The sequence below is a fragment of the Brachyhypopomus gauderio genome, chromosome 20, assembly GCF_052324685.1.
Source record: "Brachyhypopomus gauderio isolate BG-103 chromosome 20, BGAUD_0.2, whole genome shotgun sequence".
Taxonomy (NCBI): Eukaryota; Metazoa; Chordata; class Actinopteri; order Gymnotiformes; family Hypopomidae; genus Brachyhypopomus; species Brachyhypopomus gauderio.
In genome coordinates this window covers 2,759,614-2,779,613 of record NC_135230.1, presented here as the reverse complement: position 1 = coordinate 2,779,613, position 20,000 = coordinate 2,759,614, and the positions used below count along the sequence as shown (strand labels likewise).

The 20,000-nt window shown below is 41.6% G+C and overlaps 2 protein-coding genes and 2 long non-coding RNA genes across 6 annotated transcripts in view; 2 read left to right on the top strand and 2 right to left on the bottom strand.

The window, feature by feature from the left end:
- Positions 1–6,766, top strand: part of LOC143484297 (thioredoxin domain-containing protein 11-like) — a 12,652-nt gene extending 5,886 nt beyond the window's left edge. Inside the window, exons 5-7 of one of the 2 annotated variants that reach the window (XM_076982956.1) lie at positions 759–852; positions 1,123–1,235; positions 6,138–6,766. In XM_076982956.1, coding sequence (XP_076839071.1) covers positions 759–852; positions 1,123–1,235; positions 6,138–6,233 — 303 coding nt within the window. In that variant the 3' untranslated portion in view covers positions 6,234–6,766. Of the gene's footprint in view, positions 1–758; positions 853–1,122; positions 1,236–4,561; positions 4,725–6,137 lie in introns of those variants that run through there. The other variant, XM_076982957.1, reaches the window with a different exon arrangement.
- On the bottom strand, positions 1,425–10,017 carry LOC143484299 (uncharacterized). 2 transcript variants are annotated; one of them, XR_013122597.1, is made up of 5 exons: positions 9,938–10,017; positions 3,251–5,267; positions 3,030–3,158; positions 2,786–2,863; positions 1,425–2,647 (listed from the first exon to the last, which is right to left on the bottom strand). It is a non-coding gene; the product is annotated as an uncharacterized LOC143484299 (long non-coding RNA). The 2 variants fall into 2 exon arrangements; XR_013122596.1 differs by lacking the exon at positions 9,938–10,017 and adding an exon at positions 7,256–7,364.
- A 696-nt stretch (positions 10,018–10,713) lies between these two features.
- On the bottom strand, positions 10,714–18,606 carry LOC143484300 (uncharacterized). Its single transcript, XR_013122598.1, has 6 exons — positions 18,034–18,606; positions 15,608–15,732; positions 12,102–12,264; positions 11,670–11,862; positions 11,364–11,471; positions 10,714–10,804 (listed from the first exon to the last, which is right to left on the bottom strand). It is a non-coding gene; the product is annotated as an uncharacterized LOC143484300 (long non-coding RNA).
- Positions 18,607–18,685: 79 nt separating this feature from the next.
- Positions 18,686–20,000, top strand: part of LOC143484608 (thioredoxin domain-containing protein 11-like) — a 3,299-nt gene continuing 1,984 nt past the window's right edge. The window contains exons 1-2 of the mRNA XM_076983421.1: positions 18,686–19,006; positions 19,138–19,738. Of these exons, the coding sequence (XP_076839536.1) occupies positions 18,746–19,006; positions 19,138–19,738 (862 nt within the window). The 5' untranslated portion in view covers positions 18,686–18,745. The remainder of the gene's footprint in view (positions 19,007–19,137; positions 19,739–20,000) is intronic.

The window sequence follows — 20,000 nt, the reverse complement described above, 5'->3', positions numbered from 1 at the left end:
ACCATGTGGTAATGGACACACACACACACACACACACCTTTAAATCACACCACGAGGTAATGGTCACACACCCACACACACACACCCTTAAATCACACCATGAGGTAATGGACACACACACACACACACACACACACACACACACACACACACACACACACACACACACACCTTTAAATCACACCACGAGGTAATGGTCACACACACACACACACCCTTAAATCACACCATGAGGTAATGGACACACACACACACACACACACACACACACACACACACACACACACACACACACAGCTACATCTTTAAATCACACCATGAGGTAATGGTCACACACACACACCCTTAAATCACACCATGAGGTAATGGACACACACACACACACACACACACACACACCTTTAAATCACACCATGTGGTAATGGACACACACACACACACACACACCTTTAAATCACACCATGTGGTAATGGACACACACACACATCTTTAAATCACACCACGAGGTAATGGTCAAACACACACTCCATCACACAAATGTAGAGTTGGTGTGAGAGAGACATGATTCTCTCTCTCTCTCTCTCGGTGGTGTTATACTGTCCCTGTGTTTGAGACACACTGATGTTCAGTTATCTGTCTGTCTGTTGTTGCTGCTGAAATTGACCAGCTATTAACGACTGTGTGTGTGCGTGCATGCTTGCGTGTGTGTGTGTGTGTGTGTGTGTGTGTGTGTGTGTGTGTGTGGTACTGTCCTACAGCAGGGTGTGATTGGGTTCTTTGAGTTTAACTCCTCCCCTCAGCCACCTGCTTACGTCACCTTTCTCTCGTCTGCACTACTTTCACTTAAAAGAGGTATGACCACCATCACACACACACACACACACACACACCCAACACAACCCCCCAACACACACACACAGACACACCCAACACAACCTCCCAACACTAACACTAACCCTAACCCAACCCTAATCCTAATCTCCAACACCCCACCCAGCAGACACACGCACACACTGCAGTGACGACATGCACACGTTGGCTGATCATACACAGATTAGATTATAGATTAGATTAGATTTGTAGATTGAACTGAGTGGACCAGCTTCTCTCTGATTGGTGTAGATTCTCAGGGGGCGGTGCGATTTGGTGTAGTGACGAACCCGGAGGTAGCAGAAGCCATTTCAGTGAGGGAGGATGAGACTGTGTATCTGTACCGCCATTTTAACAGGTCACTGGTGAGTACACACACGCACGCACGCACGCACACACACACACACACACACACACACGCACACATACAATATTAACTCTGCCTTTCCCATCAGACATTACTGACAAGTCTGACCAGTTTTTGCTTAGCTGACTGACGACTGAACATCAATTCAGCAAGTTGTCAGAACTCCACACACACACACACACACACACACACACACACACACACACACACACATACGCGTTTTCGTGAAATATCAGAACACCAGGGGAAACCATACCAAATGGGGACATGCCTTTCTGAGTATTCTAGAAACACAACAAGCAAGATTTTTGTTGCATATAGCACCCACATGATGTCTATCTGTTGATTTTTTCACTAAGTGCTTATTACAAAAAGCTGAGATTTTTCTGGTTTAAGGTATATTTTAGGACAGTTTCAGGTTTATGTTCATTTCTAGGACATGTACGCACACACTCATTTAAGTCTCACACTACCAACATAATAAGGACATAGTAAATACAAGGACCAAGTTACACACTTGGTACAGTACAAGTCAAGGACACACTAGCCACAGATTAAGAAACACAAAACAGGTGAGACGAATGATGTTTTTGAATCTAAATGAGTCCATCAATGTTTTAAAAGTGTGATATCCTGAAACCAAAGTGCTTTACTCTAGCATTTACAGAAGTAAATGTTCTGGCCTTATTCACAAAAACAAGAGCAGTAGGTTGTTAATTGCAAATCCTTTATATAGTCATATTTCCTGCATTTATAAAAGTGAAGTTTCAATACTTTGCATTAAATAATACAAATCACCAGGAATCCAGCTTTACTTTACTGTTTTTAATTCAGTTCTGAACCACATTTTGATTTCTGCATGCCATGTGCATATCTGCCACATACACTACCAATCTGGTAAACTTAAAACTTTGCTAGTTTTAATAAGGGCCAATTCACATAATGAAAATCTCATCACCTACTAATCCCATGACTAACTGACTGTCCTAAAATTAGTCACTGTGATCACTACTGATTACATACTGTTCAAAATGGGAAATTATTTAATAAATAAAAATGCACTCAAAAAGGAAATAAAATGAATAAGCAGATGAAGTGCAAACAAAGCAGATAAAGTGCAACGAATTGTCCTGAAAAGTGTAACTGAGGTTAAACAATTTTAAGAAACTTTATTTAAGAAAAATCTTGGAGACTACAAACTCTGTCTTCTTTTCAGAGCCACTATTCGGTTTTTCACATAGTATTTGAGGGCAGTCCAGTCACGGTGTTTAAGAGCATCAGGTTCAGATAGTAGGCATGAGACACAGTCTCTCTTACCAGGAACTTGGCAACTGTTTATAAATCGCATTAGATGTTTTTCAACAGCTTGTACCTCATCATCTGACCACTTCTTCTTGCTCTGTGTGATGCCTGCAGACAAATGTACTGTGAAATGCACTCCCAGTTCTCACACAAGCACAAATACAGTAAATGCTAAATGTTTGAAAACCTATAACTGCAGATTACATACAAAAAAAACTAAACAAAACATAGTTTAAGTTTCTTTACCAGTAGTCTGTGTGGAATGTTGATGACTTTGGTCAAGAGACAAGTCATGTTTCCGCTTCATCCCTTTATTACCCCGATCTTAAAGAACAGGAAATGTTATCTTAAATATAAGTATAATAAAGTGGACATTTCATGAACATGCAAAGACATTGTCATAAGTCAAACCATGAGACAATTTTGATCAAACATATGCCTACATGAAAGATAATGAAGCTAATAGAGGACAAAAAATGAGCTAGCTTACCATGTGGATTTGAGAACTGTGCACTTTCAGAGGGTGATGGTTCAGGAGTTCTGGAGCTACAGCTTGGCTGAGGATCATCTGACTCTGCCTCATCACTTGATGTATCAGCATTAGAGTCTTCAATTTCATCTGATCAAGAAAAAAAAAAACATTTGCATACATACATACATACATATATACACACACACACACAGTTTTTACATATTATAAAAGTTCCCTACCTTGTGGATTAATGACAATTTCATCTAACGTAGCACCCTGGAATTCTGATAGTGTCCCTCTTTCCATTGCAATAAGAAGCTTGCTCATTTTGGCAAGTTGCAAAGTACTTTCAGGTAAACGGTAGTATTGGCGATGAATCCTAATGTCATGCCCCAAAAAACTGGCAAGCTGATCCATTTCATTGTCTTTCAAATTCAACACCGTTGACAGAGTTGCAATCTGCTTCCTTAATTTTGTGGATGAAAGGGCTGATGGATTTCTTGCACCACAGGATTCTCCAAACTCACGCAGAACATCTGATCCACGATAAGATGAAAGAGCGTTTGGACGTGCAAACAGGTGTACATTCTCCTCCGGAACCTGACAGATATCTCTATGCTGGACGAGGAGGTCCATGCAATTGACCATATCAGGTGTCAGCAGCACAGCCACCTTCCTGCCCCTCTTGCCACGAATTTCTACTCTTTGGAAGTGTTCACACAGCTTCTTTTCAAAATCACTAAGACCAGAGGCAAGGTCTTCATGAACTGGTGATTTTACTCTTGAAACATAAGACTCCAGCTTCATCCTTGAAGCCTCTCCACCCCTCCTTCTGTTAAAAAGTATGACTTTGGCAAGCACCAACTTGCATAAACTTGCATAGGTTTTGACATCAGAGTGGTCCTTCAAAGCATGCTGATATTTTGTCATCTCAGTATTTAAAAAGGAGTGCAAAGTTTTGACGTCTTCTGTGAAGGGCAAAACCTGAGGTTTGTTCATTTTTGCCTCATTAAGAGTTGTTCCTGCTGCTGCTGAAATGGACTCATTCCATTTATGCTCTTGGAGAACCCTGAAGCTGCGTGCATCCTCAGCCAGCCTCTCTCTGCCCGTTATTATTGCACTGCATTCCACTGAAGTTGCTATTTTTGATAAACTGTGGCCAAGCTTCAGAGCCAACGATGGAATCCTGTAAGTGTTGGTCTCCTCACAATGCCCAGAAACAGCTCTCACAGATTTTATGACATGGGGAAAATTTGATGGCAAGACAAAATCTTCCATAGACCGAATAGGTGTCAGTCTTCTTGCCTCCAAGAGTAGACGTCCCACCTCTCTCATTTTTTGACGAATGTAATCATTCTTTGTGGAACTTGGGTTCAGCTTGTTGAACATCTGTTCTCCAAAAAGTAATATGTATTTATCATTTCTAATTACAGCAGAAACTTCATCATGTTTCATTTGACACATAACAGTTTTCCAAAATGCTTTGCTAACATCAGGAGGAACACGTGCCATGCAGTTGAGTGACTGAACCATCTTTTTTCTATTCCCAGGCTCATCAACTTTAGGGTTCTGTGGACAGTTTCTAATATGCCTCCAGAGTGACTTCCTTGCATATAGACCCTGGCAGTGTATACAGTGCGTAAACTCTTGAGTGGATCCTAGTTTCTGAGGTCTCCTACGGGCAACCAAATCTCCTTTGCCACTACTTGATATCAAAGCATTATGCAAAAAATTGCCTCTGGTGGTCAACAAACGTAATCGAACTCGTCTTTCTTTTGATTTCTTATCAAAGCTGAATGCTTTTGCTACGTCTGGTTCATTGTGATGTACATACTGCAGGTGTCTTGATATTTTAGAGTATGGCTTCTCACAATAAAGGCAGTACTGCTTCTTTGCGTATCGCCAGCTTTTACTTGAGGTTGGCATTGGAACTACATGAACACAACCCTGATCTGAAGGGGTGCTGGTATCAGGTTCTGTAGGACAGCTTTCACGTGAGCTACTTGCATGAATTTCTGAAGAAGACACTTGACACTGGGAGTTGACAGCTTTGACTGCCCCCTTTTGCTGGATTCGTGTTAACACACTGTCTTTATCATTGTTTCTCTTTAGTTTTTTGGGCGAAATATTACTCAGCATGTCAGACCTGCTACAGCTGGAAAGGTCTGAAGATTCACTGTCTATATTTGGTTCATAGTCTTCATCACTGTAGTCTGTACATTCAGAGTAATCAGTGGATTCATCCATGACAGCAGTCTAAAAAGATAGAACAATGAAAAATGCATAGATGACTACTTTTACACTTTTACACCCATCACAAATTACCATATTTTCCGGACTATAAGGCGCACCTAAAAGCCAAAAATTTTCCCAGAAATCGGATGTGCACCTTATAATCCGGTGCGCCTTATACAAGTACTGAGTTCCGATATCTGACACAGGAACGTAATACGTACAGAACGTACCCCACGTAAACCAATTAAAGAACACTACGTAATACGTACAGTACCAGTACTTACGCTTACCTACAGGTATGCTGCAAAATAACATTTGTTTTTCCAGAACCCTCGAAAATGGCACCAGTGAAGAGACACGTTTACGAGGCACACTTAAAGCTACAGGCTATCAGTTATGCAGCTGTAAACGGGAATAGAGCAGCTGCGATACAATTTGGCATAAATGAATCTGTCACGTAGGGCTACGCCCCCTCTCCTAGCTGTCACTCCGGTTTCCCTTGTTCCCTCGTGTGTGTGTTGTTCCCTGCTCCTCGATCCCGCCCAGCTCGTCTGTTGCCCCGGTTTCCCTTGTCTGCCACGCCTTGTTATCATCGTCCTCACCTGTGTCTTGTTAGTTCCATGTTTATATAGTCCCTGTATTTCCCCCAGTCTGGTTATCGGTTGTTTTGTGCTATGCATGTATCTCTGTTCACGTTCGCGGTCTCTTGTGTTTGTATTCGTGTTTCCCCGTGTGTTTCAGCCTGTTCCGTTTTCCCTGCCGGGTTTTTGTGAGTACTCCTTGTGTTAAAATGTCATTGTTCAATGTTCGGACTCCCTTAATAATCTGACCCATGCCATCCTTTTTGACTCAGAGTTTGGAATTTCCCTTAATAAATCTCGCTTTCCTCAGCGTTTGTGTCCGCCTCCCTGCTCTGCGCTACGCAGAACGTTACAGAATCTATGGTTTGGAAATGGACGAAACAGGAAAATGAACTGCGTCAAGTAAAGAAGTCGAGACAGAGATTTCATTTCGTTTTCACTTTTTTCCACACATCACTATCCCTGCTGATCTGACTATGTGTGCTCATCTCACAGACAACGTTAAAAGGCAAGTGAAGAAAATTAATTCTGAGCTTGCCGTCATTCCGGGAGGATTAAACAAACAACTCCAACCGCTGGACATTGGCGTAAATGGGGCATTTAAAGTTGCCAGTGGCGTGGGAGCAATGGATGATAGACAGCGAACACACGTTTACTAAAACTGGAAGGCAGCGGCGGGCGAGTTACGAGTTATGCCACCGTTTGTGAATGTATTGTGGACGCGTGGGCCAAAGTTTCTGCTGTAACTGTTGTCCGAGCTTTCGCGAAAGCCGGCCTCATTGCTGAACAGCTACCTGGCAACGAGACTGACTCAGACATTGATGAGCGGGAACCCGGAGTGCTCGTTAGTGAAATTGCGCAGCTTTTTAATTCAGACACAGAAGATGAGGACTTTGATGGATTTGTGGGAGAAGAGGAGAAGAAAATTGTGTGTGTTTTGTCAAGTAGTATAATAAACTTTTAAAAATCACCGTTTCACGTCCTTTACTTTTCTTGTAGACCGTATGTTTTAGCATGTGCCTAATATGGTGCCGTACAGAATACCGGTAAGTACTGTACAGAAATAGTGTCCGTAATTGAGACTGTGCCTTATAGTACGGTGCGCCTTATACGTGGGTCAAATACAGAAAGAGACCCCGTAATTCAGAATGCGCCTTATAATACGGTGCACCTTATAGTCTGGAAAATATGGTATCTGAAGGGATCTGCAGATGTATGTAGCAATGTAATGTAAAATTAATCTCCTACAAACAGGCTTTTGCAATTTGAGTAGGTCAACAAATCTCACAACACAACGCAATTGAATGTTATTTTAAGACTTCCAAAAAGCACTTGAAAGAAATTATCAGATTAAAACTTGTTATAAATGTGTTCATATTATACTAAGTAAATATATTTCTAAAGAATGCACAACCAACTCAAATTTACCCATTCAGCAGGAAGGACAGGTGTGCACCCATCAGAAGCCAGTGAGGGTTCAGGTTCACCAGGAGATCTGGTCATTTTGTCTTCTTGCATGTCACTGCTGACATTCTAAATGAACACACATATTTCATAATCACCATTAATAATGCCACAATAGCAGAAAAAACACAATTAGTAGTTAAAGCAGGATCAATTACAGTTTATTAAACATCAATTACGCCAAGGTGAATAATTAGGACCACACACACACACACACACACACACACACACACACACACTTTCAGGTCCAGTCCAATATCAGGACAAGTTACACTTCAAGCAGGTCAGAATTGGTGAAATATGCTCTCTGCACATCTCAACTATTGTAAAACTATGTAAAAATAAAAATTCCATTGCTATCAAATTTACCCATTCAGCAGGAGGGACAGGTGTGCACCCATCAGAAGCCAGTGAGGGTTCAGGTTCACCAGGAGATCTGGTCATTTTGTCTTCTTGCATGTCACTGCTGACATTCTAAATGAACACACATATTTCATAATCACCATTAATAATGCCACAATAGCAGAAAAAACACAATTAGTAGTTAAAGCAGGATCAATTACAGTTTATTAAACATCAATTACGCCAAGGTGAATAATTAGGACCACACACACACACTTTCAGGTCCAGTCCAATATCAGGACAAGTTACACTTCAAGCAGGTCGGAATTGGTGAAATATGCTCTCTGCACATCTCACCTATTGTAAAACTATGTAAAAATAAAAATTCCATTGCTATCAAATTTACCCATTCAGCAGGAGGGACAGGTGTGCACCCATCAGAAGCCAGTGAGGGTTCAGGTTCACCAGGAGATCTGGTCATTTTGTCTTCTTGCATGTCACTGCTGACATTCTAAATGAACACACATATCATAATCACCATTAATAATGCCACAATAGCAGAAAAAACACAATTAGTAGTTAAAACAGGATCAATTACAGTTTATTAAACATCAATTACGCTAAGGTGAATAATTAGGACCACACACACACACACTTTCAGGTCCAGTCCAATATCAGGACAAGTTACACTTCAAGCAGGTCGGAATTGGTGAAATATGCTCTCTGCACATCTCACCTATTGTAAAACTATGTAAAAAAAAAATTCCATTGCTATCAAATTTACCCATTCAGCAGGAGGGACAGGTGTGCACCCATCAGAAGCCAGTGAGGGTTCAGGTTCACCAGGAGATCTGGTCATTTTGTCTTTTTGCATGTCACTGCTGACATTCTAAATGAACACACATATTTCATAATCACCATTAATAATGCCACAATAGCAGAAAAAACACAATTAGTAGTTAAAACAGGATCAATTACAGTTTATTAAACATCAATTACGCTAAGGTGAATAATTAGGACCACACACACACACTTTCAGGTCCAGTCCAATATCAGGACAAGTTACACTTCAAGCAGGTCAGAATTGGTGAAATATGCTCTCTGCACATCTCAACTATTGTAAAACTATGTAAAAATAAACATTCCATTGCTATCAAATTTACCCATTCAGCAGGAGGGACAGGTGTGCACCCATCAGAAGCCAGTGAGGGTTCAGGTTCACCAGGAGATCTGGTCATTTTGTCTTCTTGCATGTCACTGCTGACATTCTAAATGAACACACATATTTCATAATCACCATTAATAATGCCACAATAGCAGAAAAAACACAATTAGTAGTTAAAGCAGGATCAATTACAGTTTATTAAACATCAATTACGCTAAGGTGAATAATTAGGACCACACACACACACACTTTCAGGTCCAGTCCAATATCAGGACAAGTTACACTTCAAGCAGGTCGGAATTGGTGAAATATGCTCTCTGCACATCTCACCTATTGTAAAACTATGTAAAAAAAAAATTCCATTGCTATCAAATTTACCCATTCAGCAGGAGGGACAGGTGTGCACCCATCAGAAGCCAGTGAGGGTTCAGGTTCACCAGGAGATCTGGTCATTTTGTCTTTTTGCATGTCACTGCTGACATTCTAAATGAACACACATATTTCATAATCACCATTAATAATGCCACAATAGCAGAAAAAACACAATTAGTAGTTAAAACAGGATCAATTACAGTTTATTAAACATCAATTACGCTAAGGTGAATAATTAGGACCACACACACACACTTTCAGGTCCAGTCCAATATCAGGACAAGTTACACTTCAAGCAGGTCAGAATTGGTGAAATATGCTCTCTGCACATCTCAACTATTGTAAAACTATGTAAAAATAAACATTCCATTGCTATCAAATTTACCCATTCAGCAGGAGGGACAGGTGTGCACCCATCAGAAGCCAGTGAGGGTTCAGGTTCACCAGGAGATCTGGTCATTTTGTCTTCTTGCATGTCACTGCTGACATTCTAAATGAACACACATATTTCATAATCACCATTAATAATGCCACAATAGCAGAAAAAACACAATTAGTAGTTAAAGCAGGATCAATTACAGTTTATTAAACATCAATTACGCCAAGGTGAATAATTAGGACCACACACACACACACACTTTCAGGTCCAGTCCAATATCAGGACAAGTTACACTTCAAGCAGGTCGGAATTGGTGAAATGTGCTCTCTGCACATCTTAACTATTGTAAAACTATGTAAAAAAAAAATTCCATTGCTATCAAATTTACCCATTCAGCAGGAGGGCCAGGTGTGCACCCATCAGAAGCCAGTGAGGGTTCAGGTTCACCAGGAGATCTGGTCATTTTGTCTTTTTGCATGTCACTGCTGACATTCTAAATGAACACACATATTTCATAATCACCATTAATAATGCCACAATAGCAGAAAAAACACAATTAGTAGTTAAAACAGGATCAATTACAGTTTATTAAACATCAATTACGCTAAGGTGAATAATTAGGACCACACACACACACTTTCAGGTCCAGTCCAATATCAGGACAAGTTACACTTCAAGCAGGTCAGAATTGGTGAAATATGCTCTCTGCACATCTCAACTATTGTAAAACTATGTAAAAATAAACATTCCATTGCTATCAAATTTACCCATTCAGCAGGAGGGACAGGTGTGCACCCATCAGAAGCCAGTGAGGGTTCAGGTTCACCAGGAGATCTGGTCATTTTGTCTTCTTGCATGTCACTGCTGACATTCTAAATGAACACACATATTTCATAATCACCATTAATAATGCCACAATAGCAGAAAAAACACAATTAGTAGTTAAAGCAGGATCAATTACAGTTTATTAAACATCAATTACGCCAAGGTGAATAATTAGGACCACACACACACACACACTTTCAGGTCCAGTCCAATATCAGGACAAGTTACACTTCAAGCAGGTCGGAATTGGTGAAATGTGCTCTCTGCACATCTTAACTATTGAAAAACTAGGTAAAAATAAAAATTCCATTGCTATCAAATTTACCCATTCAGCAGGAGGGCCAGGTGTGCACCCATCAGAAGCCAGTGAGGGTTCAGGTTCACCAGGAGATCTGGTCATTTTGTCTTCTTGCATGTCACTGCTGACATTCTAAATGAACACACATATTTCATAATCACCATTAATAATGCCACAATAGCAGAAAAAACACAGTTAGTAGTTAAAGCAGGATCAATTACAGTTTATTAAACATCAATTACGCCAAGGTGAATAATTAGGACCACACACACACTTTCAGGTCCAGTCCAATATCAGGACAATTTACACTTCAAGCTGATCAGAATTGGTGAAATATGCTCTCTGCACATCTCAGCTATTGTAAAACTATGTAAAAATACAAATTCCATTGCTATCTTAAACATTATTGGCAAAAACTAAATGTGTTTAGTACATAGAAAAATGTTAAACAGCAAAACAAATACACAAACAATTAGGACATCACACAGACAACTGTTATGACATTGTAGACTCTACACCAGTCTAAAAATTTCCCATTAAGAATTTTTTGCCATCAACCTTCAGAAAATTTATTAATAAAAAGTCAAAGCACATTAAGGCTTAGCAGGTTATTTAAATTTCACCCCAACAGTGCCTCTGAATGTTATTTCAGGACATCTAAGTGAGTGTTGAGTATATAGACAGATTGTACCTGTGAAATAGTGTTTATTTGTTCCAGTCTCTCAGAAGCCAGAGAAGGTTCAGGTTCACCAAAACGTTTTTTCTGTAACATGTCTTTCTTGGAAATATTAACTTTAACCTTTTATGACAAAACAAAGTCAATTAGTATACAAAATCATGTAAAATTGTGTAACATTTTACTAACATTCAGCTAAACACCGTCATCCATCACATCTCTATCTCAGATACAAAAACAAACTACCCAAACAGGTGCCCAAATATGGTGCAAGAGATGATCGTTCCCATATATTGTTTTTCAGTGTTTTTTTTTACTCACCAGTGAACGCCACGGCCAAGCACTGTCTCCATAATCGTATGTTATTTCTTCCCCCGGGAGTATATTCTTGATCGCGAATAAACACAGGTGTGGCCTGCCATTAACTACAATTTTCTTCATTTTACAGTTGGCATTTTTTGCATCATCATTCACAAGCCTGCCAAGTGTTCCATCCTCTTCAGAAGCATCAATGCTGAAAGAAACATTCTTATCTTAGATGTATTCCACTCAATACATGAACATTGATGGATTAGTAGTACGTTACAGGAAATATACCAATTGCACAAAATATTTTAATATCTACTATAGATAAACCCCTGAAAAAATAAAAATACAAATCAGCACATTTCAGGCACAATGTGATTTTATCTTGCATGCAAGTTAGCAACTAGACTAACAGAGAAATGTTTAGAAATTTACAGCGTGACGTACCACCATGAGCTTCCATTCCACTCAAAGTCAAACAAAAACCCATTTTGTTTTTCTGTATATCTTCTTTGTCTTTTAAAACTCTCCTTTTGTGAAATAAGTTTTCCTTTATATTCAAGCACAAAGCATCCACTCTCAATGTGCATGAGGGCAAACACTCCCCTTCCTAAAATAGAACAGAAATTAAATGTAAAGGACATTTTTGTTTAATTTAAAGACAATGAATCTAAAATGCAAAGATTTTGGAGGATGCTGCTGCTAAATAAAGAGCTCTAACATGTACATTGATCATGTAAGCAGAGGACAGTAACGACTAAGCATCTTCAGGCATCAAATAGAAATGGTTGTATAAAATAACCAACAAATTATTGGGTTAAAAAAAGTAATTGAGATATATGTTGCAAAGGGCTGCAGAACAGTACCCAGGGCTGCTGGATCTAAAGCTGACAAGGATATAATCTGCTACGGTACATTTCAAAACTAGTTGGTCAGGGTGTAAGGATGAGGTTGGTTGGTTGGTCAGGGTGTAAGGATGAGGTTGGTTGGTCGGTCAGGGTGTAAGAATGAGGTTGGTCAGGGTGTAAGAATGAGGTTGGTTGGCTGGTCAGGGTGTAAGGATGAGGTTGGTTGGCTGGTCAGGGTGTAAGGATGAGGTTGGTTGGCTGGTCAGGGTGTAAGGATGAGGTTGGTTGGTTGGTCAGGGTGTAAGGATGAGGTTGGTTGGTTGGTCAGGGTGTAAGGATGAGGTTGGTTGGTTGGTTGGTCAGGGTGTAAGGATGAGGTTGGTTGGTTGGTTGGTCAGGGTGTAAGGATGAGGTTGGTTGGTTGGTTGGTCAGGGTGTAAGGATGAGGTTGGTTGGTTGGTTGGTCAGGGTGTAAGGATGAGGTTGGTTGGTTGGTTGGTCAGGGTGTAAGGATGAGGTTGGTTGGTTGGTTGGTCAGGGTGTAAGGATGAGGTTGGTTGGTTGGTTGGTCAGGGTGTAAGGATGAGGTTGGTTGGTTGGTTGGTCAGGGTGTAAGGATGAGGTTGGTTGGTTGGTTGGTCAGGGTGTAAGGATGAGGTTGGTTGGTTGGTTGGTCAGGGTGTAAGGATGAGGTTGGTTGGTTGGTTGGTCAGGGTGTAAGGATGAGGTTGGTTGGTTGGTTGGTCAGGGTGTAAGGATGAGGTTGGTTGGTTGGTTGGTTGGTCAGGGTGTAAGGATGAGGTTGGTTGGTTGGTCAGGGTGTAAGGATGAGGTTGGTTGGTTGGTCAGGGTGTAAGGATGAGGTTGGTTGGTTGGTCAGGGTGTAAGGATGAGGTTGGTTGGTTGGTCAGGGTGTAAGGATGAAGTTGGTTGGATGGTCAGGGTGTAAGGATGAGGTTGGTTGGATGGTCAGGGTGTAAGGATGAGGTTGGTTGGATGGTCAGGGTGTAAGGATGAGGTTGGTTGGTTGGTCAGGGTGTAAGGATGAGGTTGGTTGGTTGGTCAGGGTGTAAGGATGAGGTTGGTTGGTTGGTCAGGGTGTAAGGATGAGGTTGGTTGGTTGGTCAGGGTGTAAGGATGAGGTTGGTTGGTTGGTCAGGGTGTAAGGATGAGGTTGGTTGGTTGGTCAGGGTGTAAGGATGAGGTTGGTTGGTTGGTCAGGGTGTAAGAATGAGGTTGGTTGGTTGGTTGGTCAGGGTGTAAGGATGAGGTTGGTTGGCTGGTCAGGGTGTAAGGATGAGGTTGGTTGGTTGGTCAGGGTGTAAGGATGAGGTTGGTTGGTTGGTCAGGGTGTAAGGATGAGGTTGGTTGGTTGGTCAGGGTGTAAGAATGAGGTTGGTTGGTTGGTTGGTCAGGGTGTAAGAATGAGGTTGGTTGGTTGGTTGGTCGGTCAGGGTGTAAGGATGAGGTTGGTTGGTCAGGGTGTAAGAATGAGGTTGGTTGGTTGGTTGGTCAGGGTGTAAGGATGAGGTTGGTTGGTCAGGGTGTAAGGATGAGGTTGGTTGGTCAGGGTGTAAGGATGAGGTTGGTTGGTTGGTCAGGGTGTAAGGATGAGGTTGGTTGGTTGGTTGGTCAGGGTGTAAGGATGAGGTTGGTTGGTTGGTCAGGGTGTAAGGATGAGGTTGGTTGGTCAGGGTGTGGCCACTCTGGGATCTCTGTGCTTTACACCGTGGTCCCGGGGGAACTGAATTTTCCACTTGTGGGATCAATAAAGTTTAAGTTTAGTTTAAGGATGAGGTTGGTTGGTCAGGGTGTAAGGATGAGGTAATAAAGCTAGAGTGGAGTCCGTGAGTTATAGTTACACAGGGTGCCTTATAGCATAGGTGGACATTAACAGTGCAAGTGGGGCTGGGGATGGCGTTAGTCACTGGGTGTGTATAACGTATCAAGGGGCGGGTGTGACGCAACCGCAAGTTTTAAAATAATTTATTAAATGAAATAAACACAATAGAACCAAGGAGAACAATCAGGTAGAAGGGGATGTACACTAAAGGGTACATAAACTTAATGACACAGCAAACAAGCAACACACTACCAGAACAAAAATATTAAACATGCTACCAGAGACCTAGTTCAACTCAAGACGACAGACATACAAGCAACCATGAATGCATATTTCTAATATAATCAACCGAGATAAAAGAACAGAATAAAACATACGGTTTTAAACACTAGGGGTACAGAACACAGGAATCTAGTTACTGTGTTCGTGTTATATTCTTAAATGCAGAACACTTATCGGGAGGGTGGAATGACGGAAGGACAACGCTAGACTGAAAGCATAAAACTACGAGAGAATAACCAGGTAGGGAACACTAGATCAGGGAAAATAGACTATGGCAAAAGACAATGAGCTCAGAGGGAAACAGAAATGTCACGGGCAAGTAGGAAACATGGTAAGGAACATAAGGAAGACCAAACAGAACTGACCAAACCGGAATACTGGGGAAGCAAGGGAGAAACGATAAGCAGGCAAGGAGAGATCAGCGCACAGGAAAACAGGTAGATGTAAAAACACAAAGCACTCTAGAAAACGAAACCTAGACAAAGACAGAGAGACTACACGGAATGGAGAGCAGAGCAAGGCAGGGCAGGATAAAGGAGTACTCACAAACACAATGACTGACGCAGATGGCTGAAACAGAAGGACTAAAATACACTGGGACAGGGAAACTAAACAAGACACAGGTGGGAACACTGAGGACAGGGGCGTGACAGACAGAAGGGAACTATGGCAATGGGGAAACAAGGCAGGACAATCGAGGGGGGCGGAGTTGGGCATGACAGTGTGCCAGTATGGATCTATTCTGTAATTAGTGTTTGATGATGAAATAGGTAAAAATTTATATGGAACTGGTGGGACGGAGTACACATTAACGGTGTCAATGGGGCCAGGTGTAGACTGGGTATGGTGGTGTGGGCTTAATGTAGTGAAATGTGGATGAAGAGATGTGTCTACTTGAAAACCTTCAATTAAGAACTTCACCTTCATGTGCTAAACCAAATCATGAAGTCATTAAGGAAAACTCATGAATTAAGGCTTACCTTTATATGCATTTATGAGTCTTTCTTCAAACCAAGGTTTATCTTTTTGAGAAATAACATGCCCAGTAGCATCTTCTACCGGACTAAGCCTGGTTCTTCTTTTTGACATGTTTGTACAGGATTGTCTAGGGACAATAAAATTCTGAATTACATGGAAATAAACATTAAATGTTCATTCATTTTAGGTCAGCCTAAAAACATCTTAATTCCAATTCCAATCTTAATTCCAATAAAAAATTCTAGAAGCATAATAACTTCAAAACAAACACAAAAAGGCCCTCGTGCTTTTCAGAATACTGGATGTTCTTTTTGAATATGTAGACCAGACACTGACAATTTTTACAGCTTTAACTTAAATATGTTGCCTTTATGTTGATCGCCTCTAAAATATGTATTTGGAAATATCAATACATAAATACTTTAGATAATTCCAGTAAGTGAATGTCTGTTTATCGTTGCTTCTTTAAAACTGCAATTAACCATTATTTCCTAAACTAAAGTTGAGTTAAAAAAAAAAATAAAAAAAAAAACCCTATTTTCACAGCACTATTTATAAAGCGATTCGTTCTCACAGAATACCTCACTCTGCTTCCTCTGCTCCCCTCCCCCACTCTGCAAAGCTCAAAACGTAACTGGCACCCCTCCCCCATTCTAATGCAGACAGGATTAGGGTTACAGATTTTCCTAACAATTACATACATATATATATATATATACATACATTTTATATATATATATATACATACATACATATATATATACATATATATATATATATATATATATATATATATATATATATATATATATATATATATATATATATATAAATTCTGCACAACTCTCTGACGTCCGCCATTTCACAACTGCAAACGTCACCAGTGCACCTTCCCCCACCCGAACAGCAACTTGCACTGCCCAGCTAAATCCCTCAAAGTTCAGAACTCGCCACTCTAGCCCTAACCCTAACTCCTCCCCCTCTCTGCTTAGTCTCCACCCCTCCCCCACTCTGCAAAGCTGAGAAACGTAACTGGCACCCCTCCTCCCCCATTCTAATGCGGACAGGATTAGGGTTAGCGTATTACAGATCTCAATCGACTAAGTATTTGGAATATTTCTGGAAATGTTCAAAATATACATTCAAAATATACATTTTCCTAACAATTAAATAAGTTATATATGTGTAAATATATGTTTAAATTCAGCACAACTTTCTGACGTCCGCCATTTCACAACTGCAAACGTCACCAGTGCACCTTCCCCCACCCGAACAGCAACTTGCACTGCCCAGCTAAATCCCTCAAAGTTCAGAACTCGCCACTCTAGCCCTAACCCTAACCCTAACTCCTCCCCCTCTCTGCTTAGTCTCCACCCCTCCCCCACTCTGCAAAGCTGAGAAACGTAACTGGCACCCCTCCTCCCCCATTCTAATGCGGACAGGATTAGGGTTAGCGTATTACAGATCTCAATCGACTAAGCATTTGGAATATTTCTGGAAATGTTCAAAATATACATTCAAAATATACATTTTCCTAACAATTAAATAAATTATATATGTGTAAATATATGTTTAAATTCAGCACAACTTTCTGACGTCCGCCATTACACAACTGTCTCCACCCTTCCCCCACTCTGCCGTGTTGAAAAAGCATGTAATACCGCTCGCGCAAAGGAACTGAAACGGAGCCAGAGTAAAGCTGGGCATACACTGTACGATATTTTAAATGGTGTACTCAGCTCCATCTCAAACTGTACGACTAAATCGCAGGGTTTAAAAGGAGAGTCGGCTCGTAGAGCTGCTTCAACAGTGCGATACTCTCACGAGGAGCGATTTGAATATCAAACATGTTTGATATTCTTGCGACGCTGCGATTTCTGATCGGGAGTTGGTCGTGAGGTGTGAATCGCTCCTCGTTTACCTGTGTAAACTATACGATGCACGACACGCGATTGAGCCGAAACTCAGCCCGATCGCAAAGATAGTCACACGAGTGAAAAACCGGCTGAAAATGGGCCAAAAATCGCACAGTGTACGCCCAGCTTTAAGCGGCGTGTAACAAAAACCCAATTATGATGACTGACGAGAGCTGAATCGACCAAGTGGAGATTTGGATATATCTAATTCGAAGATGTCAAATTTATTACATAATTTATATAAAAACAACTACATAACACGGATCCCCTGCTGTTACTTATACTGATAAAATAACTCGTAAAGAAATCTAAGTCTGATAAACTGGACGGACACTTGCCAGGTTAAACATACGAATTTAACAGCAAAGTGTTTCACTCTAGGTAACGCATTTAAAAGTAATTTGTTCTAAGCGCATGAAGAAAGAAAAACAAATTAATATAGACACGTATATAATAAGGTTGTCAAATACTCTAAAAACATTAACAAGAAAAAAATATGTTTTTTAACTTACCACATCCACGCAGGTAATAAAAGCTCTCCGTCCAACTTCTCCAATTTTCCCGGGAAAAACGTGACGTAATTTTGCCGCGAACGCTCGAAGGATTATTTGTTTATCTAATGAGTATTGGATGGATTGGATGCTTCCTAGTAGACTACTGACGTCACATCCGGGAATAGCTGACGCGTCTTCCGAAGTGTGCGTGGCTTTGCTTGCAGTTCCTCAATAATCCGCTGGTGGCGTGCACACACTTCAGCCAAATTGCCACACCCACACCCAGATTTGTTCTGACGATTGTTAAAATTTAGTACTTTCGCGATATCAATTACAGAGATACATTATACCTCTCTGAACACCGTAGCATCGTCAGAAAAGTTAGGACATGGTTTTTGGTACTGACTTTTACATGAGTCCTAACTTCGTGACTGTGTATTATGACATTTGTACTGATTTTTCACAAAAACAAACACACACACACACACACACACACACACACACACACACACACACACACACACACACACACACATAACCACGGGAGTCCTGCCCTACAGAACGTCTTATACGCTCTACCTGTGGCAGAATAACCAAGCGTTAGTAAAGAGAGCAGTATTAATATTCATAAAAATCAGTAAGTAAGTAAGAGTAAGAATGGAAAGGACAATAACCAATCTTAGGGTTTAGTGTTATTAGTAACATCTTAAGGGTTTGGTTTTGGGCTTTAATGCTGTTAATGCAACTGTGTGTTTCTCTGAGACGGTCTCATCATACTATGTCTGAACAGGTGTTCCCCCGGACAGAGAGGAACTTCACACCTGAGGCCATCTGTGATTGGGTATATGAGAACAGAGAGAATGTCATTCACTGGATTCTGCCAATGGGAACCAAGAGCTACTCTCTGGAGGCAGAGCTGCACAAAGGACCTGCCCTGCTCACGTTCCTCCCACACAATCCACTCAGAGCCAGTCAGCAGCTGCTGTCTGAGGTACACTCCGCCCACTTTGTAGTCTCTACAGACTTTTTTAGTCTGTTTTTCTTATTCCCAACCTCTCTTACTTACAAACTTATGCTCTCTCTCTCTCTCTCTCTCTCTCTCTCTCTCTCTCTCTCTCTCAGGTAGCTGATATCGTGCTGCGTTATCACTCATGTTGTTGGTCGGACCTCCAGGATGAAGGCCTCTTCCCCTCTCTGCTGCCCCACTCAGGGTCTGCCTCGTCTGGGCAGTCGTATTGTCAGTCTCTGCTGCTGCCAGGGCAGAGATCTGCTACTACTAATGCCAGTGCTAGTGTCTGTGAGCTATGTCTAGACCACACCCTTGGGACCTCTGGCCCTGCCTTGTTCTCCAAGCCCCGCCTCCTCTGCTTCCCCCAGGACCCCGAGGCCGTCCTGGGCTGGTATAAGAGGCTCGTGCCTGTTGTGGCGCCCCCTGTCTGCAGCAGTGTGCAGCAAACCTACAACCCGTTGGCCCGCTACAGCGTGTGCTGCCGGAGCCTGCGGGTGTCCGTGCCTCCACACTGCCCCCTGCAGGCCGACGCCCTGGCAGGCCTGCGCTGCCGCTCCAACAGGACACTCCACTTCTACCTGCTGGACTCTCGCCTCTCCTGGCCTCTGGCCCGCAGGCTCGGGGCGCTAGGCAACCGGAGCACGTTCAGCACTATTGTCGACCTGGGAGACGAGACGCACTACGTACTGGAGGATGTTGGGAAAGAGTCACTAGGTACACACACACACTCACGTGACCTCACACACACTTGCGTGACCCCACACACGCACACGCTCATTCACACACACTCACAACACTCATTCACACACACTCACGTGACCTCACACACAGACACACAAACACACTCATTCACCAACACTCGCATGATCTCACACACCTCCAATAAGAGGTTTTGCAATAAGAAAATGTTACAAAACTCATCTTGGCAGATTTAACAGGACATACAGGATTATTTTCCTTCGGGATTTTAGGGAGA